This window comes from Mastigoproctus giganteus, chromosome 4, assembly GCF_048544385.1.
Source record: "Mastigoproctus giganteus isolate SK-2022 chromosome 4, ASM4854438v1, whole genome shotgun sequence".
In the NCBI taxonomy this organism is placed as follows: domain Eukaryota; kingdom Metazoa; phylum Arthropoda; class Arachnida; order Uropygi; family Thelyphonidae; genus Mastigoproctus; species Mastigoproctus giganteus.
The window spans coordinates 72,630,449-72,651,410 of NC_143578.1; the positions used below are offsets into that span (position 1 = coordinate 72,630,449).

The window sequence follows — 20,962 nt, forward strand, 5'->3', positions numbered from 1 at the left end:
TTCTGATATTCCTTGTCAGAGACAGTAATTTAGAATCTCCTGCTTTCAATCTTCTCTGGCTTAAAGTCTCTCTACCGTTCTGTTAAATTCATCTGTTGCCTCTATCATTTTCCCAACTCCATCAATCACCTGAAACTCTGACTTCCTCTCTTTCAAACTTGACTTTCTCCAGTCCAACTTTCCTAAGAGTGAGGTTTATTTTCCTTGGTGATTTTAATGTTCACAACTCCGGCTGGCTTTGGGTTTTGGCACACAGACCCAGCTGGTCAAGATGCTGAGGCTTTTGCAATTACTAACAACCTTGCACAGATTGTTCATTTAATTATCAGAATACCATACAATCCTAACCATGCAGCCAACACACTTGATCTTTTTGTCACAAACAACACTTCTAAGTCCATAGTCGAGGTATGTGGTCCCTCTAGGTACCTCAGATCACAACTTGGTGATGGTCTCTTTTCTAATGGAGCCTTTCTCTCATGGCCATTCTCGACCTCATTTTGTTTGGTATTACAAGAATGCAAAATTGGATAACCTGCAAGATTTCTTTTCTACTTTTCGTTGGTTGGACTACTGTTTCAAATCTTCTGATGTCAATGTTTGCTCAGATCATGTTGGTGAAATATTCTTGTAGGTATGGAATAATCCTTTATTCCACATTCCAATTTAAAATCACTTCCTTTATCTAACATTGGTTTTCCAATAAAAATGTGCTAAGGCTGTTCAGGTGAAGAATGCTGCATATCGTAATTGGCTTGTTTCCACTTCTTCAGTTTCATTTTCTGCCTACGCCAAAGCTCACAACAATTGAAAGCTGTCATTAATCAGTCCAAACTAAATTTCAAACAGGCTAAGAGTAGAAAACTTGCTTCTTGTCCAAAATGGTAACCGAGCATTCTGTTCTCCTGCCAAAGTTATTGGCCGCACTTTTGCCCATCTCTGTTCCCACCTCTGTCAAAACCAGATGGTTCTATTGCCACTTCAGCCAAAGATGAAGCTTGCCTGCTGGAATCCTATTTGTTAAACCATCTCCTACTATTCCCAGTATACTACATTCAGTGCTGCCTGTGCTCTTCCATTAAAAGGATTTTGATGAATCTTGATGCTAAGAAAGCTTCAGGTCCTGATGGTATTTTGCCACATATTCTCAAAATCTGTGTTCCTGAACTTACTCCTATTTTGTGTTGCTTTTTTTCACTTTCTTATTCCAAAGGTGTTTTTCGTTCTGTTTGGAAATTTGCTCATATCCAGCCCGTTTCTAAAAAGGGTTGACAAATCCCTCCCATCCAATTATTGTCCCATTGCATTTACTTCTACTCTTCCTAAAGTAATCAAGAAATAATTAAATGCCAACTTAAACTATCGAGAAACATTTCATTTAATCAATGATTTTTTTTTTTTTTGTTTTTTTTTTTTTTTTTTAGGAGCATTAGCAACTAAGGCCATATTGCTCCGGGATATGCGGTGGTCATTCCCTGACCTTTCCGCATCCTCCGTATTTGGTGGTGACGGGCTCGAACCCCGGTCTAATCAAGAAGCGTGTGCTATGCACTGCTGCTCCTTCCCATCTGGCTAAGGAGGCGCCTTTTAATCAATGATCACCAGTATGGATTCCGTCAGTGTTGATCCACTGGTGATATTCTGGCATATGCGACCCATCTATGGGCAAATTCAATGGAGAAGTTTCGTTAAACTCAAGCAGTTCCTCTTTTCATTTCAAAGGCTTTTGATCGTGTTTGGCAAAAAGGTCTTCTAAATAAGCTTCCATCCTCTGGTTTGCCAACTGTTTTTTTTTTTTTTTTTTTTTTTTTTGTAAATGGATATCCAGTTTTCTTCCTGACTGCTCCCTGTGGGTGATAATAGATGGCTCTCTGTCCTCTAACTTCCACACTAATGCTGGTGTTCCCTAACTTTAAGTTCTTTCTCCTACTCTTTTCCTCTCTTGCAATTAATGACCTTCTTCCATTGACTGGAAATCCTATCCATAGTTTAGCTGATGATAGCATTTCATTCCATCTCCCAGTTTGAGAAACTTTGCCCTGCACAAAGTTCAAGTCTAATGTCAACAAATATCTCCTTTCATCTTCTCAACCTTCAAGACACACATGGTACTAAATACTACAGGTTCTAATACCTCTTGTGTTTGGGGTTTTCATTAAAAAAAAAAAATAAATAAATAAATAAAATAAAAAGGACCTGAGATAAATTATGCAGTCTGACATGAAGTTCTCTGAGCAGTGCAGACTGGCTGCCACAACAGCTCACAAGGTTTTGTCAATGATATACAGGAATTTTTCCATCATATGAGGAAAAGGTCAGGCCACATCTTGAGTACAGATTTCGGGGCTTCATTTTAGGAAGGTTGTAGAGCTACTGGAATGGGTACAGGAAGAGCAACAAGATTGGTGAGTGGATCAAAAGGTGCTCTTACCATAAAAGGCTTCAGTCCTGCAAATTGCAGCGACTAGGTGTTCTGACTGAGATGTTTAAGGCTTTGAATGGATTGAGCAAGCTCTGTACTGATATGATTCTTCCTCTTGCTCAGACTGCAAATGAGGGAGCATAAATTCAAACTGAGAAGGAAGGATGGTTACAGAACAGACGTTGGAAGTTAGGCTTTAGCTAGTGGGTGGTTTATTGCTGGAACACACTTCCATCTGTTGTTGTGGAAGTAGAGCACTTAAAGGAATTCAAGAAAGAACTAAAGAAACTATTGGAGGTAACAGATAAGTGAAATGGGAATTATTAAAAATTTTCTATGCTTTTACATTGTTCTATACGGGTGTTAACTTAGACAAAATTTATTTATAAGATGATTATTATCTACATCAGCATGTTCGGGAGGCAACTAGAGGGAGTAATACTCTTCATTTGATTATCAGTAGTGATTCTTCATGCATTAAGAATCTGCAGATAGAGGAACCACTAGGTGGCAGTTATCACAGTGTGCTGAAGTGGGATTTACTCCTTTTTTTTTTTTTTTTTTTGTAGTTGTTGGCGCAGAGGCTTCTGTGGCCATAATGCACCTCCCAAGGTTTTTGCAGTACTTTGATTCAAGCCCGAGGCGGGAATCGAACCCACGACCTTTGGGTTGCCAGGCAGACACTTTACCCACCCGGCTAACCCGGTCGGCGGGATTTACTCAAAGAGGTAACTACTATCAGGGGTAAAGAATGATTTGATTTGGTAGTTGTTGGCGCATTGGCTTCTGTGGCCATATTGCACCTCCCAAGGTTTTTGCAGTACTTTGATCCAAGCCCGAGGCGGGAATCGAACCCGCGACCTTTGGGTTGCCGGGCAGGTACTTTACCCACTAGGCTAGCCCGGTCGGCCCAGGGGTAAAGGGAAGGGTTATTGTTTTCATAAAGGCGAATATGATGGTCTGAGACAGTATTTAAATTCTATACAGTGCGACCAACTGATGATGTTTCCAACAGCAAATTCAAAATGGGAAGCATTCAAAGAACTTATCTTGGAAGCTACTAGGCTTTACATACCAACTAAGAAATATTGTTCAAGGTTTAGGCCAAAATGGATGTCAGATGAACTAATGAGACATATGGCAGAAAAGAAAAATGCATGGGATACATATAAATTAACAAGTGACACAGAAGCCTATGATAGATATAAGTTGATCTGTAGTATGTTACAAAGGAGGTTAGGCAGGCGAAGGCAGATTACGAGAAATCTTTGGCAAGGGATGCGAAGAAAAACAGCAAAGAGTTCTTTACTTATGTAAACTCTAGAAGGAAGGGGATGAATCAGATTGGTCCACTTGATATCGATGGGTCAACTGTTGATGATCCTGCTCAGGTAGCTAACAAACTAAATGAATATTTTGCATCAACATTCACACATGAGGAGTTATTCAGCGAGGGAATGCCAGAGGTGTATTCAACTCTGGCAGTATGCTAGATAATCTTGTAATAACTGAGAGTAAAGTGGAGGAGAAATTGTTGAAGATAAACACAAGAAAGGCACCTGGGGTGGATGGATCTATCCAGTTATATTAAAGGAGGCAGCAAAGGAAGTAAGCAAACCCTTAGCCATAATCATGAGAGCTTCCTTGGACTCAGGGGAGGTACCCACAGACTTGAGATGTGCAAATGTGACACCAATTCACAAAGGAGGATCAAAGGCTGACACAAGTAATTATGGACCTGTGAGTTTAACTTCTGTTCAGGAAAATTAATGGAGGCACTGGTTAAAGAAGCACTGCAGGATCATCTAGACAAGACTTCAGTTATAGCTCGGACACAGCATGGTTTTGTTAAGGGGGAAGTCTTGCCTGACCAATTTGATTGGATACAATGATGCAGTCACAAAAGAACTGAATGCAGGGAATAACTTTGATATTATATACTTGGATCTTAGAAAGGCTTTTGATACTGTTGCACATGGAAGACTGTTGCACAAATTGGAGCAGTGTGGCACTGGAGGCAAATTGCTGCTATGGATAAAGGGTGGTTGAGGGGAAGAAGACAGAGAGTGGTAATCAATGGACACTGCTCATTGTGGACTAATGTTATTAGTGGAGTCCCTCAGGGTTCAGTGTTGGGTCCATTATTGTTTTCTGTATTTATAAATGATATTCATGATGATATATCAAGTTTAATGTCCAAGTTTGCAGACGATACAAAGTTGGCAGGGTTGTTAAGGACACTACTGATGCTATGCTGCTGCAACAGTAGTGTCCTTAACAACACTACTGATGCTATGCTGCTGCAACAGGATCTGGAAAGGTTGAGCAGATGGGCTAAGAGGTGGCAAATGAAGTTTAACATTGACAAATGTAAAGTACTACATATGGGAAACAGCAACCCCAGAGCAACGTATCAACTCTGTGGTACTACACTGACAGTGGTAGAGAATGAAAAGGACCTGGGGGTAATTGTGCAGGCAGATATGAAGTTCTCTGAGCAGTGCAGACGGGCTGCAAGAGTAGCTCATGGTGTCTTATTAATTATATACAGGAATTTTTCTAGCAGGGATAAGGAGGTGATTATTCCCTTGTATAAGGCAATGGTCAGTACTGTATACAGATCTGAGTACTGTATACAGATCTGGAGGCCTCATTTTAAGAAGGATGTAGAGCTGCTGGAACGAGTACAGAGAAGGGCAACAAGATTAGTGAATGGAAGAAAGGGTTGCTCTTACAAAGAAAGGCTTAAGTTTTGCAAATTACAGTGTCTGGAGACTAGGCACCTGCAATATGATCTAATAGAGGTGTATAAAGCGTTGAATGGTTTGAGCATGCTCAATGCTGATGGGATTCTGCCTCTTGCTCAGAATAATCACCTGAGAGGGCATAAATTCAAATTGAGGAAAGACAGATGTAGGATAGATGTGCGGAAATTTGCCTTCAGCCAGCGGATAGTTGGTTGGTGGAACAGACTTCCATCCCTTATTGTGGAAGTTGATAGCCTAAATAAATTTAAGGCTCAGCTGCGCAGGTATTTCGAATGAATGGAGGGGTGAAGTGGAAGTTTTTTTTTTTTTTTTTTGGCTGATGCTGCATAAGCTTGCTTTCTTGCATCATATGTCTCTACTAATGCTAATGCTAAAATACATCATTCACAATTTGGCATTGGTTTGATAATAGAGGCTATTAACCAAGCTGATGAGAAGTCAGCAGCTTTAAAACAGATGTCGCAGCAAGTTTTAGATTTTTAAATGTATAGCAAATTTGCCTATTCAGGTGATGCTATATAATTAAAAACGATATTAGCAACTTAGGCAGACCTGTGTATCTTTAGCAGGAGCAGAATAATCCTCATAATCAAAAACTGAATGCAGTAGAGCATACAGATTATATATTATTTTTCCAGTTTTCCCTAACTGAGTCCACTACAAAGCAACCTTATTTGGAACAAAGCTTTCAGCACCTGGTTATCTATATCCAGCCAGATCAAGCAGGATCCTTAGGAGGAGCATCAATTAGCACAGTACTGCTCACTTTTGTAACTGCCAAACCCCCCAAGGTTTATTCTATAGGACATCTTTGCACTTTCTCAGAAACTTAATTTTGTCTATTAACATGCCAAGTTTAAACTTACAATCGTCACAATCCCTACATCTAGCACACAGAAATATACCGTTAGCTAGAGAAAGCTTATCATATTTGTTGCCGATCTGAGTAATCGTGGTTGATAGTTCTGGTGAAATTTAAGGAGCAACTGGAAAGGCATTTTCTGGACGTGAGAAGGGACGTGTGATGAAGTGATTAATGCAGGATGTACAAAATGGGGTTTCTTTGATTCAACAAAATCTTGACATTGTCGCTTTTTTTTTTTTTTTTTTTTTTGTGTTTACTAATACTAATTAATTTGGTTACGAGTCAGCAAGTACTGTTGCCAACTGGCAGAAAATTACATCAGCAAGTTTGCACAAATTGCCCAACATTATTTTTCAACATGAAGAAGAGCATTATAGGTCTTTATAGTCACCTAAGAATAAGCCAATTTTGGAGGCAACGTTGCTTGGGATTTCAATGCTTGAAACCAATGCTTGTTTACCACTATGAGAATCCAACAGCTTTGAAGAACTGTTGGATTCTCATAGTGGTAATAAGAAGAAAGCTTGGGTTAGCAGGATCTTATTCCAAGAATGGTTCGGCTATCATTTCTTGTCCTGTAGTGAAGATTTACACAGGGGGCATGGCAGGTCACACTTTGCACAGAGGGCATGGCAGGTTGCACTTCGCACAGAGGGCATTTCAGAACATTGACAATTATTTGGATTACCCAAACTATCATGAGATGAATTAGTGATAGGATGGTTAAAATGGAATGATTATCCATCTTCTTACCCATAATATGAAATCAATCATACAACTCATGGACCAAAATATAATTACTAATTATCAAAGGATACAACCATATGATCACATTCACCAAATGCTTGGAGGCAACTTAAGTAGAAAAGCCCACTTCAAGAAAATTTTGTAAATACTTCAATGTCAAAAATGCAACATATAACATCACCTCTGATGAAGTCAGTTCCTAGATAAAGCTACATGAATGAAATCATGGCATGAATGTGTGGCTGATATTCCCATATTTCATTTCTCTGTTTTTTTTACACTGAAAATTGAAAGGAAGGATTGTTTAGCTGGTAACTAGGTAAGTTTGCAATGAGAGCCCTGTGATGTTAATGAACTGTTGGTGGCATACATTCTGATGAAAACTTGGAGAAAAACACAACTAAGAACTTCAACTCTGACAGATTTCTTCATGCACTGGATAGCAGTGAAGGACCTTTCAGATGAGTACCCAAATACAGAAATAGAGAGGGACCTTTCTTTTTTAAATGAAGATTAGCTTCTGCTGATCTTTATTGCTACAAGGAAGTCCTAAATGAGAAGAGGAGGAAGGCTAAGATGGAATTATTTCTAGATCCCTATTGCAAGAAGGCAGATTATGCTTCCAGCAATGCATAAATCTGAAATTCTGGATTTCAAGTTCCTGGTGTGTAGATCAAAGGTATTTTCCCTTTAAGGGATAAATTTTTTCTACATTATAAGTTTAAATCAATCAACTTAATCAGTAAATAAGTTTTATTTATCACTAAACTTAATCAGTAAATAAGTTTTATTTATCACTAAACTTATCAATAATTTTTTTTATTTATCCAAAAAATGAGTTTGATACTCAAGTTTATGGAACCAGTTATTATTATAACAAAAATGTTTATTGCTCTGTATCCATCATTTGCTTATTTGTGACACTTTTAAGGAGCCAATTAACAATGGATATTGCAGGCCCACTGTACTTTTAAAAATATTCTACTCTTAAATTTAAATACAATAATAGCCCAGCTAGCTAACATCCATCCATCCATCCATGCAGAACACTCATTCAATTGGCATATTTTCAATTCATATATTAAAAAATAACAACAGCACCACCCACTCAGTATCTACCAACCTACCTAACAAAAAAGATTCTAAGAATTACACAATTAAGCATTACAAAAATGCTTCAAATAAAAACATTGATGTTTAAAAAAACCAACAAAACAACAATAATGAAAGTATTGACTGATGATATATTAAGGAATCCTTATGTGCTGTGATGTAACCACTAGATTGTAGCCAAGCTATACCTGCGATCTAATGAAAGTATTAGAATTAGTAGTGGCATATGATGCAAGAAAGCAAATATACGGCAACAGCAAACAAGAGAAAAAGAAAGAAAAAAACGATTTTCACATATCCATTCGCTCCAAATAAATTCAAGGAAGGAAATTCTTCCTTGAATTTATTTAAGTTATCAACTTCCACAATGACAGTTAGAAGGTTGTTCCAACAATCAACCACTTGCTGGTTAGAGGCAAATTTTCACACATCCATTCTGAAGTCTGCAGATCCCCTAGTCTTAATGTATTAGTGCCAATGTGTACAAAAATATCACCTTTTGTGCCCTTAAAAGATGATATCTGCTCTATAACATAAACTTTTACCTCCTGGTAGACGTACCCTGGTCCTATTCCACATATCCTTTTTGCACAATATATTTTCCGTTTCCTGTAAATAGAGTCACTGACAACAACTAGCTCCTGTAGAACCAGCGCATGCTGCCTTCGGGATTGCTGCTGTGTTGCCTAATGATCAAGTGCAAGCTCTGGCATTGATGTAGGCAGCTGAGAGCTTAGTCATGATCATTCCTCAATTTGAATTTTTGCCTCCTCAAGCACATAATCTAGGCAAGAGGAAGAATCCCATCAGCAGTGAGCTTGCTCAAACCATACTAAGCCTTATACACCTCAAACAGATCACCTAGCAGGTGCCTGTTCTCTAGATGCTACAATTTCAAAACTTAAGCCTTTCTTGATAACAGCACCCCTTTGTTCCCCTCACCAATCTCGTTGCAGTTCTCTGTACTCGTTCCAGCAGTTCAATGTCGTTCCTAAAATGAGGACTCCAGACCTGGATGCAGTACTCAAGGCCAGACCATTGCTTTATACAAGGGAATAATCACCTCCTTATCCCTGCTAGAAAAGTTGCTGTATATCATTCACAAGACCTAATGAGCTGCTTTGCTTTGCAAACTTCATATCTGGCTGTGCAATTACCCCCAGTTCTTTTTCATTCTCCACTAACCTGAGTGTAGTACTATAAAGTTGGTATGTCACTCTGTGGTTATAGCTACCCATATGCAGTAATTTGCATTTGTCAATGTTAAACTTCTCAGCCAACCTGCCTAACTTTTCCAGATCCTGTTGCACCAGCATATTGTCTTTACTCTCATTAACAACCCTGCTGTTTTGTATCATCTGCAAAATTGGACATTAAGCCTTCATCAATATCATTCATGAATACAGAGAACAACAATGGGCCCAACACCAAACTCTGAGGCCTCTACTAATAACATTAGTCCAAGAAGAGCAGTGTCCATTGATTACCATTCTCTGTCTTCTCCTATTCAGCCATCCTTTATCCATAGCAGCAACTTGCCCTTAATGCCATACTGCTCCAATTTGTATAGTAGTTTTAAAAGTTTCCTGAAATTCAATATATGATATCAAAATTTTATTTACATCCTGTTCCTTTGTGACCACATCATAGTATCAAATCAAATTGGTCAAATTTTCCCCTTAACAAACCAGTGTTGTATCTGAACTATAACTGCGGTCTTGTCTAGATGATCCTGCATTGCTTCTATAACCAGTGACTCCATTATTTTCTCTGGAACAGAAGTTGAGCAAGTCTGCAATTACTTGTGTCACACTTCGATTCCCCTTTGTGAATTGGGGATACATTTGCATATCTTCGGTCAATGAGGACCTCACATGAATTCAAGGATGCTCTAATAATTATGGCTAATGGTTTCTTACTTCTTTTGCTGCCTCCTTTAATGTAACTGGATAGATCCCATCCACCCCAAGTCCCTTTCTTATGTTTAACTAGAACAATCTCTCCTCCACTTTGCTCAGTTATTACAAAATCATTTAGCTCCCTGTTATAGTCAGATAAACTTCTGACCTACAAAATTCCTCAAGTGTGAATGTAGACGCAGAATACTCATTCTGTTTGTCAGTTATCTGAGCAGCATCATCAACAGTCAAACCATCAATATCAAGCGGATCAATTTGATTTATAGACTTCCTTCAAGAGATTACATAAGTACAGTACTCTTGATGGTTTTCTTTGCATCCTTTGTCAAAGATTTCTCATAATCTGCCTTTTCTTGCCTAACCTCCTTTGTGACTTGATTGCAGACTAGCTCATATCTAACATAAGCTTCTGTGTCACCTGATAATTTATATGCGTCCCATGCACTTTTCTTCTCTGCCACAAGCCTCATTAGTTTATCTGACATCCATTTAGGCCTAGATCTTAAACAGTACTTCTCAGTTGGTATCATAAGTCTAATAGCTTCCAAGATTAATTTCTTATTATTATTAAAACAAAAACAGAGAGAGAGAGAGAGAGAGAGAGAGAGAGAGAGAGAGAGAGAGAGAGAGAGAGAGAGAGAAAGAGAGAGGCAGAAGTAGAAGGGAATCACCAAGAAAGAGAAAAATGATGATATCCAGCTCAGGACCCTGGGTGTGCCAAGCCCATATTACCGGATGTGATTCTCTAGGATTAAAATGCTTCCCATTTAGAATTTGCTGTTGATAACATCATTATATGCTCCTACTGTTTAGAATTTAAAAACTGTCTGAGACCATTGTAGTCACCTTTATGAAAGATAAAACCCTTCCCTTTACCCCTGATGGTAGTTACATCTTTAAGTCAGTCCCACATCAGTAAAATGATCGCTGCCACCTATAGGACTTAATTTATGTGCAGATTCTTAATGTATGAATAATGAATGCTGATAATCAGATCAAGAGTATTACTCTCTCTGGTTGCTTCTCAAACATGCTGCTGAAGAAAAACAGTTATCCAATAAATCCACAAAAGTTCTGCTATTCTGCGAGTGACCAACTGACAAGTTTAAGTCAATATCTGAAAAGTTAAAGTCCCCTATTATAAAATATTTTAATTTACTGGCTCACTCTATTTCTCTGTACAGGCGTACACTATACTCGTCAGAGTCATTCAGCCTACAACACACTCCTATTCTCATTTTTGCATTCCCAGTGCCATGACACACCAAAGTGACTCAACATTGCACTGCAAACCTATGTCAACTGAATGCACTGCCTTAAATTTTATGTGCTTTGTAAGTAGCATTAGCATTAGTAGAGGCATACGATGCAAGAAAGCAAGCTTATGCATCAGCCAAAAAAAAAAAAAAAAAAAAACCCCACTTCACCCCTCCGTTCATTCAAAATACCTGTCCAGCTGAGCCTTAAATTTATTTAGGCTATCAACTTCCACAACCAGGGATGGAAGTCTGTTCCACCAACCAACTATCTGCTAGCTAAAGGCAAATTTCCACATGTCTGTGCTACATCTGTCTTTCCTCAATTTGAATTTATGCCCTCTCAGGTGATTATTCTGAGCAAGAGGAAGAATCCCATCAGTATTGAGCATGCTCAAACCATTCAAGACTTTATACACCTCTATCAGATCACCTCGCTGGTGCATAGTCTCTAGACACTGTAATATGCAAAACTTAAGCCTTTCTTCGTAAGAGTACCCCTTTGTTCCATTCAATAATCTTGTTGCCCTTCTCTGTACTCGTTCCAACAGCTCTACATCCTTCTTGAAATGAGGCCTCCAGACCTGCCTGTATACAGTACTCAAGGTGTGGCCTGACCATTGCCTTATGCAAGGGAATAATCACCTCCTTATCCCTGCTAGAATAATTCCTGTATATCATTGACAAGACACCATGAGCTACTCTTGCAGCCCATCTGCACTGCTCAGAGAACTTCATATCTGCCTGCACAATTACCCCCAGGTCCTTTTCATTCTCTACCGCTGTCAGTGTAGTACCACAGAGTTAATACATTGCTCTGGGGTTGCTGTCTCCCATATGTAGTACTTTACATTTGTCAATGTTAAACTTCATTTGCCACCTCTCAGCCCATCTGCTCAACCTTTCCAGATCCTGTTGCAGCAGCATAGTGTCAGTAATGTCCTTGACAACCCTGCCAACCTTTATATCGTCTGCAAACTTGGACATTAAGCTTGATATATCATCATGAATATCATTTATAAATACAGAAAACAATAATGGACCCAACACTGAACCCTGAGGGACTCCACTAATAACATTAGTCCACGATGAGCAGTGTCCATTGATTATCACTCTCTGTCTTCTCACCCTCAACCACCCCTTTATCCATAGCAGCAATTTGCCTCCAATGCCACACTGCTCCAATTTGTGCAGCAGTCTTCCATGTGCAATGGTATCAAAAGCCTTTCTAAGATCCAAGTATATAATATCAAAGTTATTCCCTGCATCCAGTTCTTTTGTGACTGCATCATAGTATCTAATCAAATTGGTCAGGCAAGACTTACCCTTATCAAAACTATGCTGTGTCCAAGCTATAACTGAAGTCTTGTCTAGATGATTCTGCAGTGCTTCTTTAACCAGTGCCTCCATTAATTTTCCTGGAACAGAAGTTAAGCTCACAGGTCTATAATTACTTGCATCGGCCTTTGATCTTCCTTTGTGAATTGGGGTCACATTTGCACATCTCCAGTCTGTGGGTACCTCCCCTGAGTCTAAAGAAGCTCTCATAATTATGGCTAAGGGTTTGCTTACTTCCTTTGCTGCCTCCTTTAATATAACTGGATAGATTCCATCCACCCCAGGTGTCTTTCTTGTGTTTATCTTAAACAATTTCTCCTCCACTTTACTCTCAATTATTACAAGATTCTCTAGCTTACTGCCAGAGTTGAATACACCTCTGGCATTCCCCTCGCTGAATAACTCCTCATGTGTGAATGTCAATGCAAAATATTCATTTAGTTTGTTAGCTACCTAAGCAGGATCATCAACAGTTGACCCATCGATATCAAGTGGACCAATCTGATTCATCCCCTTCCTTCTAGAGTTTACATAAGTAAAGAACTCTTTGCTGTTTTTCTTTGCATCCCTTGCCAAAGATTTCTCGTAATCTGCCTTTGCCTGCCTAACCTCCTTTGTAACTTGGTTACAGATCAAATTGTATCTATCATAAGCTTCTGTGTCATGTGTTAATTTATATGTATCCCATGCATTTTTCTTCTCTGCCATATGTCTCATTAGTACATCTGATATCCATTTAGGCCTAAACCTTGAACAATATTTCTTAGTTGGTATGTAAAGCCTAGTAGCTTCCAAGATAAGTTCTTTGAATGCTTCCCATTTTGAATTTGCTGTTGGTAACATCATCAGTTGGTTTCACTGTATAGAATTTATATACTGTCTCAGTCCATCGTAGTTGCCTTTACGAAAGCAATAACCCTTCCCTTTACCCCGATGGTAGTTACCTCTTTGAGTAAATCCCACTTCGGCACACTGTGATCACTGCCACCTAGTGGTTCCTTTATCTGCAGATTCTTAATGCATGAAGAATCACTACTGATAATCAAATCAAGAGTATTACTCCCTCTAGTTGCCTCCCGAACATACTGAGGTAGAAAACAATCATCCAGTAAATCCACAAAAGCCTTGCTAGTGTGTGAGTGACCAACCCACAAATTCCAGTCAATATCTGAGAAATTAAAATCCCCATTATGAGACTCTCTGATGTACTGGTCCACTCTATTTCCTTGTACAGTTCTCATCTGTACTCATCAGAGTCATTAGGCCTATAGCACACTCCTACTCTCAATTTTGATCTCCCAATGCTTATGTCACACCAAACTGACTTGACACTGCACTGTCCAGTGACGTCGACTGGCTTCACTGGATTTTATGTGTTTCTTAACTAATAGCATAACCCCTCCTCCCTTCCTATCCTGTCTATCCTTTCTGTAGACTTGTACTCCCCAAATTCCAGCTCTGCATTCCTTGTATCTGTATGACACCACGTCTCTGATATCCCAACAATATCCGCCTTTGATGTTTTGAGCAATACCTCAAATTCATCAAATTTATTTACCAAACTCCTGGAATTGGTGTACACACAAGTATACATGCACCTGTTTCTATTCTTAGCTACCCTAACACAACCCATGTGTTTACTTGTACCGCAGTGACTCCCAGCAGGCTCTGAAATATCCCGCATCTTGTTTTTCAGGCTTCTGCTCATTCCAATAGAAGCAGTGCAAGAATCACTTTCACCTCTGCTAGTGGCTACTGTTAATCTGTTAATCTAAACTAAGAACATAACTTCTCCCCCTTCTCAGCTAGCAGTTTTCCGGCCAACCTAACACTGCCTCGATAGCATCAGCAAATATTCTTGCACCCTATCTATTCAATAAAGTTTCGAGACTTTAGGACCTCGACACATTTTTTAAATTTGCGGATCTCGACTACTCAAGTTGTCTGTCCAACTGTCTAATAAAGTTTCAAGACTTTAGGACCTCCACAAATTTTTTTACTCTATGTCATTTAACCCTGCCGTGACATTTTTCCAACATTGACCTGTACTTGTTAAGTAAGTCCACAGATCTCCTAGTCTTAATGTATTATGGCAATGTGTATAACAATATCACCTTTTGTGCCCTTAAAAAATATCTGCTTTACAACGTCACCAACTTTTGCCTCCTGGCAGATATACCCTGGTCCTATTCCACATATCCTTTTTGAACAATATATTTCCCGTTTCCCTGTCAATAGAGTCACTGACAACTAGCTCCTGTAGAACCAGCGCATTCTGCCTTGGGGATTGCTGCTGTGTTGCCTGATGATCAAGTGTGAGCTTTAGCATTGATGTAGGTGGCTGAGAGTTTGATGAGTCCCCCCAATTTAAATCCTTCGAGGGCATCCACTATGTTCTTCAAGGGAAATACAGGTCAAACAAGCCAACAAAAGCAATTACCTTTAAGAAAATTTTTAAAAAGTTAGAAAACACCATATATATTGTTTACAGTGCAACAAAAGTGACCACCAGAGGCACTGATGTGTGCAATCAAATGTACCTGTGAATCTGTCATTTGCTTAGTCATGATCATTAAACTATAGGTTCTTATGGCCATGTATTTATATCATAATATCCATAACCCATCCATCTAAATTGTATATTTGTAGAAGACTTCAAAAATGATGGAACTCATAATTTACTTAAAGAGTATGACTACAGCTTTTCAACGATTTATGATAAAAAAACTCAAATGATGATAAGTGTTGAATTATAATAAATATGAAAAAGAAGTATTTTAAAATTAAGCCAAAGGAAATAAATCATGATGGTATGATAATACATCATTTCACTGTATATGCTGTAAGGCACCTATGTGATTAACACTCATCCAACTGGACATTCGTGCAACCACAATCTGCCTTCGCTTATGTTGTACATAGTTGAACATTAATTATGACAAATTATGTGAACACTTAATTATGTAACCTGTAGTATAAAGTGCACTAATTGACTGAAACTGCACCACCTTATTTCTCAGAGTACTGATTACCATAACTTTTTAAATATTGTTCTAATTAACTGTTCCAAACTACGTAACAACAAAGTAAAAGCAAACACTATTATTTAAAAATCTTACCTACGCAACTTTCTGAAGAGCTTCCTGCTCCAGGACCCAACTTATACCCAGGGGGACATTGAAAATTAACTTTTTCCATACAGTGGAAACTTCCTATAGTATTTACACAAATTTCACCCTCACAATGAAATCCTTGAGAGCATTCATCAATATCTATAAGTGAATGTAACACTATTACTCTTCAGACAGACCCAAATAAGTCCTATTTATATGACTTAAAAATATATATATATCATACATGAATTTTTTTCTATAAAAAAATTACTGACCGGACAAAAATTAATTTTTATATTACCAGCCTTCCCCACTCCTAAATGGAATTATACAGTAGAGAAAGGGTTTGCATGTTGTGGACTTTAAAAAACAACTAGCTGAATGCATAATTAATCATTTGCACAATAATTACAGTTAACAGACAGATAAAAAATGCTTTGTTGTGTTATATAATTTTGTGCCTTGCTGTCATAGGACACAATTTTCCCTCCAATGAGAACAAGAGACTTAGCCTTATTGCTCACTTCACAGGAAACATTTTTATATATAAGTCAACCAATACCGTTTTTAATCATACTACATCACAAGGAAGTGCTGTTATGTGATTAAAATTGAATATTAATCATGGCACTTACATCTGTTTCAGGATAGTATTGGCAAAAAGAAAAAATAGGTGGCAGTGATCACAGGGTACTGATACAGGATTTACTTAAGGATTTAACTACCATCAAGGTTAAAGAGAAGGGATTTTTCTTTTGTAAAGGTGACAACAGACAGTTTTTAAATTCTACTTAGTGGGTCTAACTGATGTTACCATCAGCAAATTCTAAATGTGACACATTCAAGAAAATAATCAGAGAAGCTACCGGAAATAATCATATAATCACAGGCTTTTCATACCAATTACGAAATATTGTTCAAGCCTTAGATTTAAATGGACGTCGGATGAGCTAATGAGACTCGTGGTAGAGAAGAAAAATGTATGGCATGCGCAGATATATTAAAAGAAGACACAGAAGCCTATGGTAGACATAAAATGATCAAAAAATAATAAAAAGTAATCAAATCACAAAGGGGGTTAGCCAAGCTAAAGTAGATTATGAGAAATCTTTAGTAAAGGTGCAAACAAAACCACAAAGCCTTCTTTACTTCTGTAAACACTAGAAGGAAGGGGATGAATCACATTGGTACACTTAATATTGACGGTTCAACTGTTCAGGATCCTGCTGAAGTAGCTGACAAACTGAATAAGTATTTTGCATCTACATTCATGAAAGGAATTCATTAGAGAAGTGAATTACAGAAGTTGATTCAAACTTAACAATGAGCTAAACGATTTTGTAATAAATGAGAGGGAAATGGAAGAGAAACTGTTGAAGGTAAACATAAAAAAAGGCACCTGAGGCAGATGGGATCTAGCCAAATATATTTAAGGGAGGCACCTAAGGAGGTAAGCAAACCGTTAGCCATAATGATGAGAACATCTTTAGATTCAGTGAAGTCCTGCAGATTAGGGATGTGTGAGTATAACTCCAATTCACAAATGGGGAGGGGAATCAAAGGGTGACAGGAGTAATTATAGACCAGTTAGTTTAAATTCTGTTTTAGGGAAAATAATGGAGTCACTGGTTAAAGAGATAATGCAGGACCATCTAGACAGCACTGCAATTATATTTCAAACACAATATGAGTCTGTGAATGGGAAATCTTGTCTGAACAATCTGACTGGATACTATGATACAGTCACAAAGAAACTGGATGCAAAATATAATTTTGATATATACTTGGAGATCGGGAAAGCTTTTGATACTGTTGCATATAAAAGACTGCTGTACAAATTGGAGCAGTGTGGCATTAACAGCAAGTTAATGCTATGTTTTTTTTTTTTGTTTTTTTTTTGTTAGCGCATCAGCTTCTGTGGCCATATTGCACCTCCCCAAGGTTTTTTGCATTTTCTACTCTGATCCAAGCCCGAGCCGGGATTCGAACCCGCGACCTTTGGGTTGCCAGGCAACCCAAAGCCCTTTACCCACCCGGCTAGCCCGGTTGGCTTTAATGCTATGGATAAAGAGATGATTTGAGGGGTCAAAGATGGACAGTGATTATCAATGGATACTGCTCTTTGTGGACTAATGCTATTGGTGGAGTCCCACAGGTTTCAGTGTTAGGCACATTGTTGATCTCTGTATTTATTAATGTTATTGATCAGTGAGGGTACATCCGGCTTAAGTTTATAGATGATACAGAGGTTGGCAGGGTGGTAATGACAGTAACATAGGATTATTGATGCAACAAGATCTAGAAAAATTAGGCAGATGAGAAATGTTAACTGAAGATTACCATTGACAAATGCAAAGTACTGCATATGGGTAGCAATAACCCCAGAGCAATGTACCAACTGTGTGGTATTTTCAATTTCCAATAAGTCAGGTAGTGGAAAATGAAAAAGACCTGGGGTAACTGTGCAGTCTGATATGAAGTTCTCAGAGCAGTACAGAGAGGTTGCCAGGGCAGCTCATGTGGTTTTGCCAATGATGTGTGAGTATAACTCCAATTCACAAATGTTCACTGTCACTGATATACAGTAACTTTGCTAGCAGGGATAAGGAAGTGATTATTCCATTGTATAAGGCAACGGTGAGGCCACATCTTGAGTACTGCATATAGGTTTGGAGAGCTCATTTTAGAAAGGATGTAGAGCTGCTAGAATGACTACTAAGAAGGGCAACAAGATTTATAATGGGAACAAAAGTTTTGGTAAAATCTGTGTTGCAGTGCAAATTTTGTAAAGGCCAGAGGTAATGTGAGTTTAGTGTAGTTGTGTAGTGTAGTGTAGTGTTGGTATGTTGTTGTTACTCTGGCCACTTAGCAGTGGGCCTTCTGCTCTGAGATCCAGGGTCCCCCCGTTGCCTGTCCTTCACCACGAGGAGGTAAGCCAAGTTGTATGAAATGGAAGGTTCTCTTGCTGGGTCGCACCCTGGTGTCACCAAAGCTTGCCGGAGAGAGCCCCTAAAAAAATGTCAAGGAGGGAAGGAACACATGAAGAAAAGACAGTGGATTAGAGGAAGGCTTCCACCTGGGAAACAGAAGTTAAAGGGAGCCAAAAGGGCATCCTGTGGAAGGAGCCCATCCTCCACGAGAGCAGAAAAAGTTTTGTAGTGGTAGAGTCCACCAGGTGAAAAGGTTGGGATGGGAGGCGCAGAGGGGAAACAGATATAAAAGGGGAGTAAAGTCATAGAGCCAGGGTGCCCTATATGTAGAGGAGATTGCATTGTAAATGTACAGTAGTTCTCTGTTTTCAATCCCATACTGGCCAGGCCAGCTGAAGCCAGTGTCCACAGAGCCATTGCCATGCTTCAGGGAAAGGACATGGCATCAACAAGGCAAGGCAGTTTTCCTAGATTTGTTTTCCCTTGCAGCCTAATTGGAGGGTCTGTCAGAACAACACATACTCTACATAGACTCAGTTCACCCGCACAACTGCCATACTTACACATAGACACGTATACTTTTTTTTTCACGTACGTTTAGAGGCAGATTAATCAACAAGACATATTGCACTACTTCTCTCACACATTTGCCATCTTGCATTCATCACCATTCAACTAGACAGGAGACAGGTGCCACCTAAATATGGACAGCTATCAAAGACAATCATGGTTTTTTTATTATTATTACATATATTAATCAAGCATTCACTGTCACCACTAGTTTACATAGGTGACCTGGCATGTACGCACATTTAAACAGCTTAACCTACAAGAATGGAAGAGAGAAAAAAAAATAATAATAAATAAATATATATTTTTTAAATTTTTTATATATATTTTATAGATAAAAAATATTAATTTTATATATATTTTTTTTATATATATTACTTTATATAAAAATTTTATATATATAAAAAAATACAATATAAACAATCTACACTTATTGGACATTCCCATGCAATCCCATTCTTCACACATTTATGCACTTGGAACAGAACCCTATACAAAAAGGGCACAGTGTATGGTACAGTTTGAGTATCAGCAATGGGAGGTCCCCCAACTCCGCGATTGGTATTTTGAGAAGTACCAATGTACTCTGTAAAGGCCAACCTTTTAGTCTAATGGCCTGTGGAAACCACCAACATGTAGTTACTGTCCTTCACCATGGGGAGGTAAGCCAGGTCAGCAGGAAGAAACAGGCTCAGGCAATGTGAACCTTGGGAATCACCTCAGCTTCCCAGGGATGGCCCAGAAAAAATATACAGAAAGGACAGACAGGATAAGAGGAGGGGAGTATGTACTAAGGCTCATCCAGTTGACATCGGTGGCCAGAGTGCAACGTTGAGTTAGTTTGGTGTGACATAAGCACTGGGAAAGCAAAAATGAGAGTAGGAGTGTGTTTTAGGCCTAATGACTCTGATTAGTACAATGAACAACTGTACAGAGAAATAGAGTGGGCCAGTAAATCAGAATATCTTATAATGGGGGATTTTAACTTTATAGATATGGACTGAAACCTTTGGGTTGGTCACTCACAGACTAGCTGAATTTTTGTGGATTTATTCGATTACTGTTTTCTAAAGCAGCATATTAAGTGGGCAACAAGAGGGAATAATGCTCTTCATCTGATTATCAGCAGTGATTATTCATGCATTAAAAATCTGCAGATAAAAGAACCACTAGGTGGCATTGATCCCAGTGTTTTGATTTAGGATTTACTTAAAGATGTAACCACCATCGAGGGAAAAGGGAAGGCTTTTTGCTTTCATAAAGGTGACTACAGTGGTCTCAGACAGTTTTTAAATTCTATACAGTGGGATCAACTGATGATATTACCAATGGTGAATTCTAAATGAGAAGCATTCAGGAACTTAATTTTGGAGGCTACTAGGCTTTTCATACCAAATAAGAAATACTGTTCAAGGTTCAGGCCTAAATGGATGTCAAATAAACTGATGAGACTTGCGGCATAAAAGTAAAATGCATGGGGTGCATATAGATTATCAAGCAACAGAGAAGCATATGGTAGATATAAACTAGTCTGCCATCAAATCACAAAGGAGTTTATGAAAGCAAAGGTAGATTATGAGAAATCTTTGGCAGAGGATGCAAAAACTTCTTACTTATTTAAACACTAGAAGGAAGAGATGAATCAAATTGGTCCACTTGATATCTATATTTATTTATGATATTGTTATCTATATTAATTTATGATATTGATAAAAGCTTCATGTCCAAGTTTGCAGATGATACAAAGGTTAGCAGGGTTGTTAATGACAGTAATGACAGTATGCTAATTCAACAGGATCTAGAAAAGTGAGGCAGATGGGCTGAGAAATGGCAACTGAAGTTTAACATTAACAAATGTAAAGTACTGCACACAGGTAGCAGTAACCCCAGATTAACATACTACCTATGTGGTACTACACTC

At 38.5% G+C, this 20,962-nt stretch overlaps 1 protein-coding gene across 1 annotated transcript in view; it reads right to left on the bottom strand.

Annotated features, from left to right (window-relative positions):
• The window catches only part of LOC150086829 (uncharacterized), a 641,413-nt gene that overhangs the window by 456,006 nt on the left and 164,445 nt on the right, over positions 1-20,962 (bottom strand). Inside the window, exon 10 of the mRNA XM_090372286.1 lies at positions 15,548-15,700. Coding sequence (XP_090228412.1) covers positions 15,548-15,700 — 153 coding nt within the window. The remainder of the gene's footprint in view (positions 1-15,547; positions 15,701-20,962) is intronic.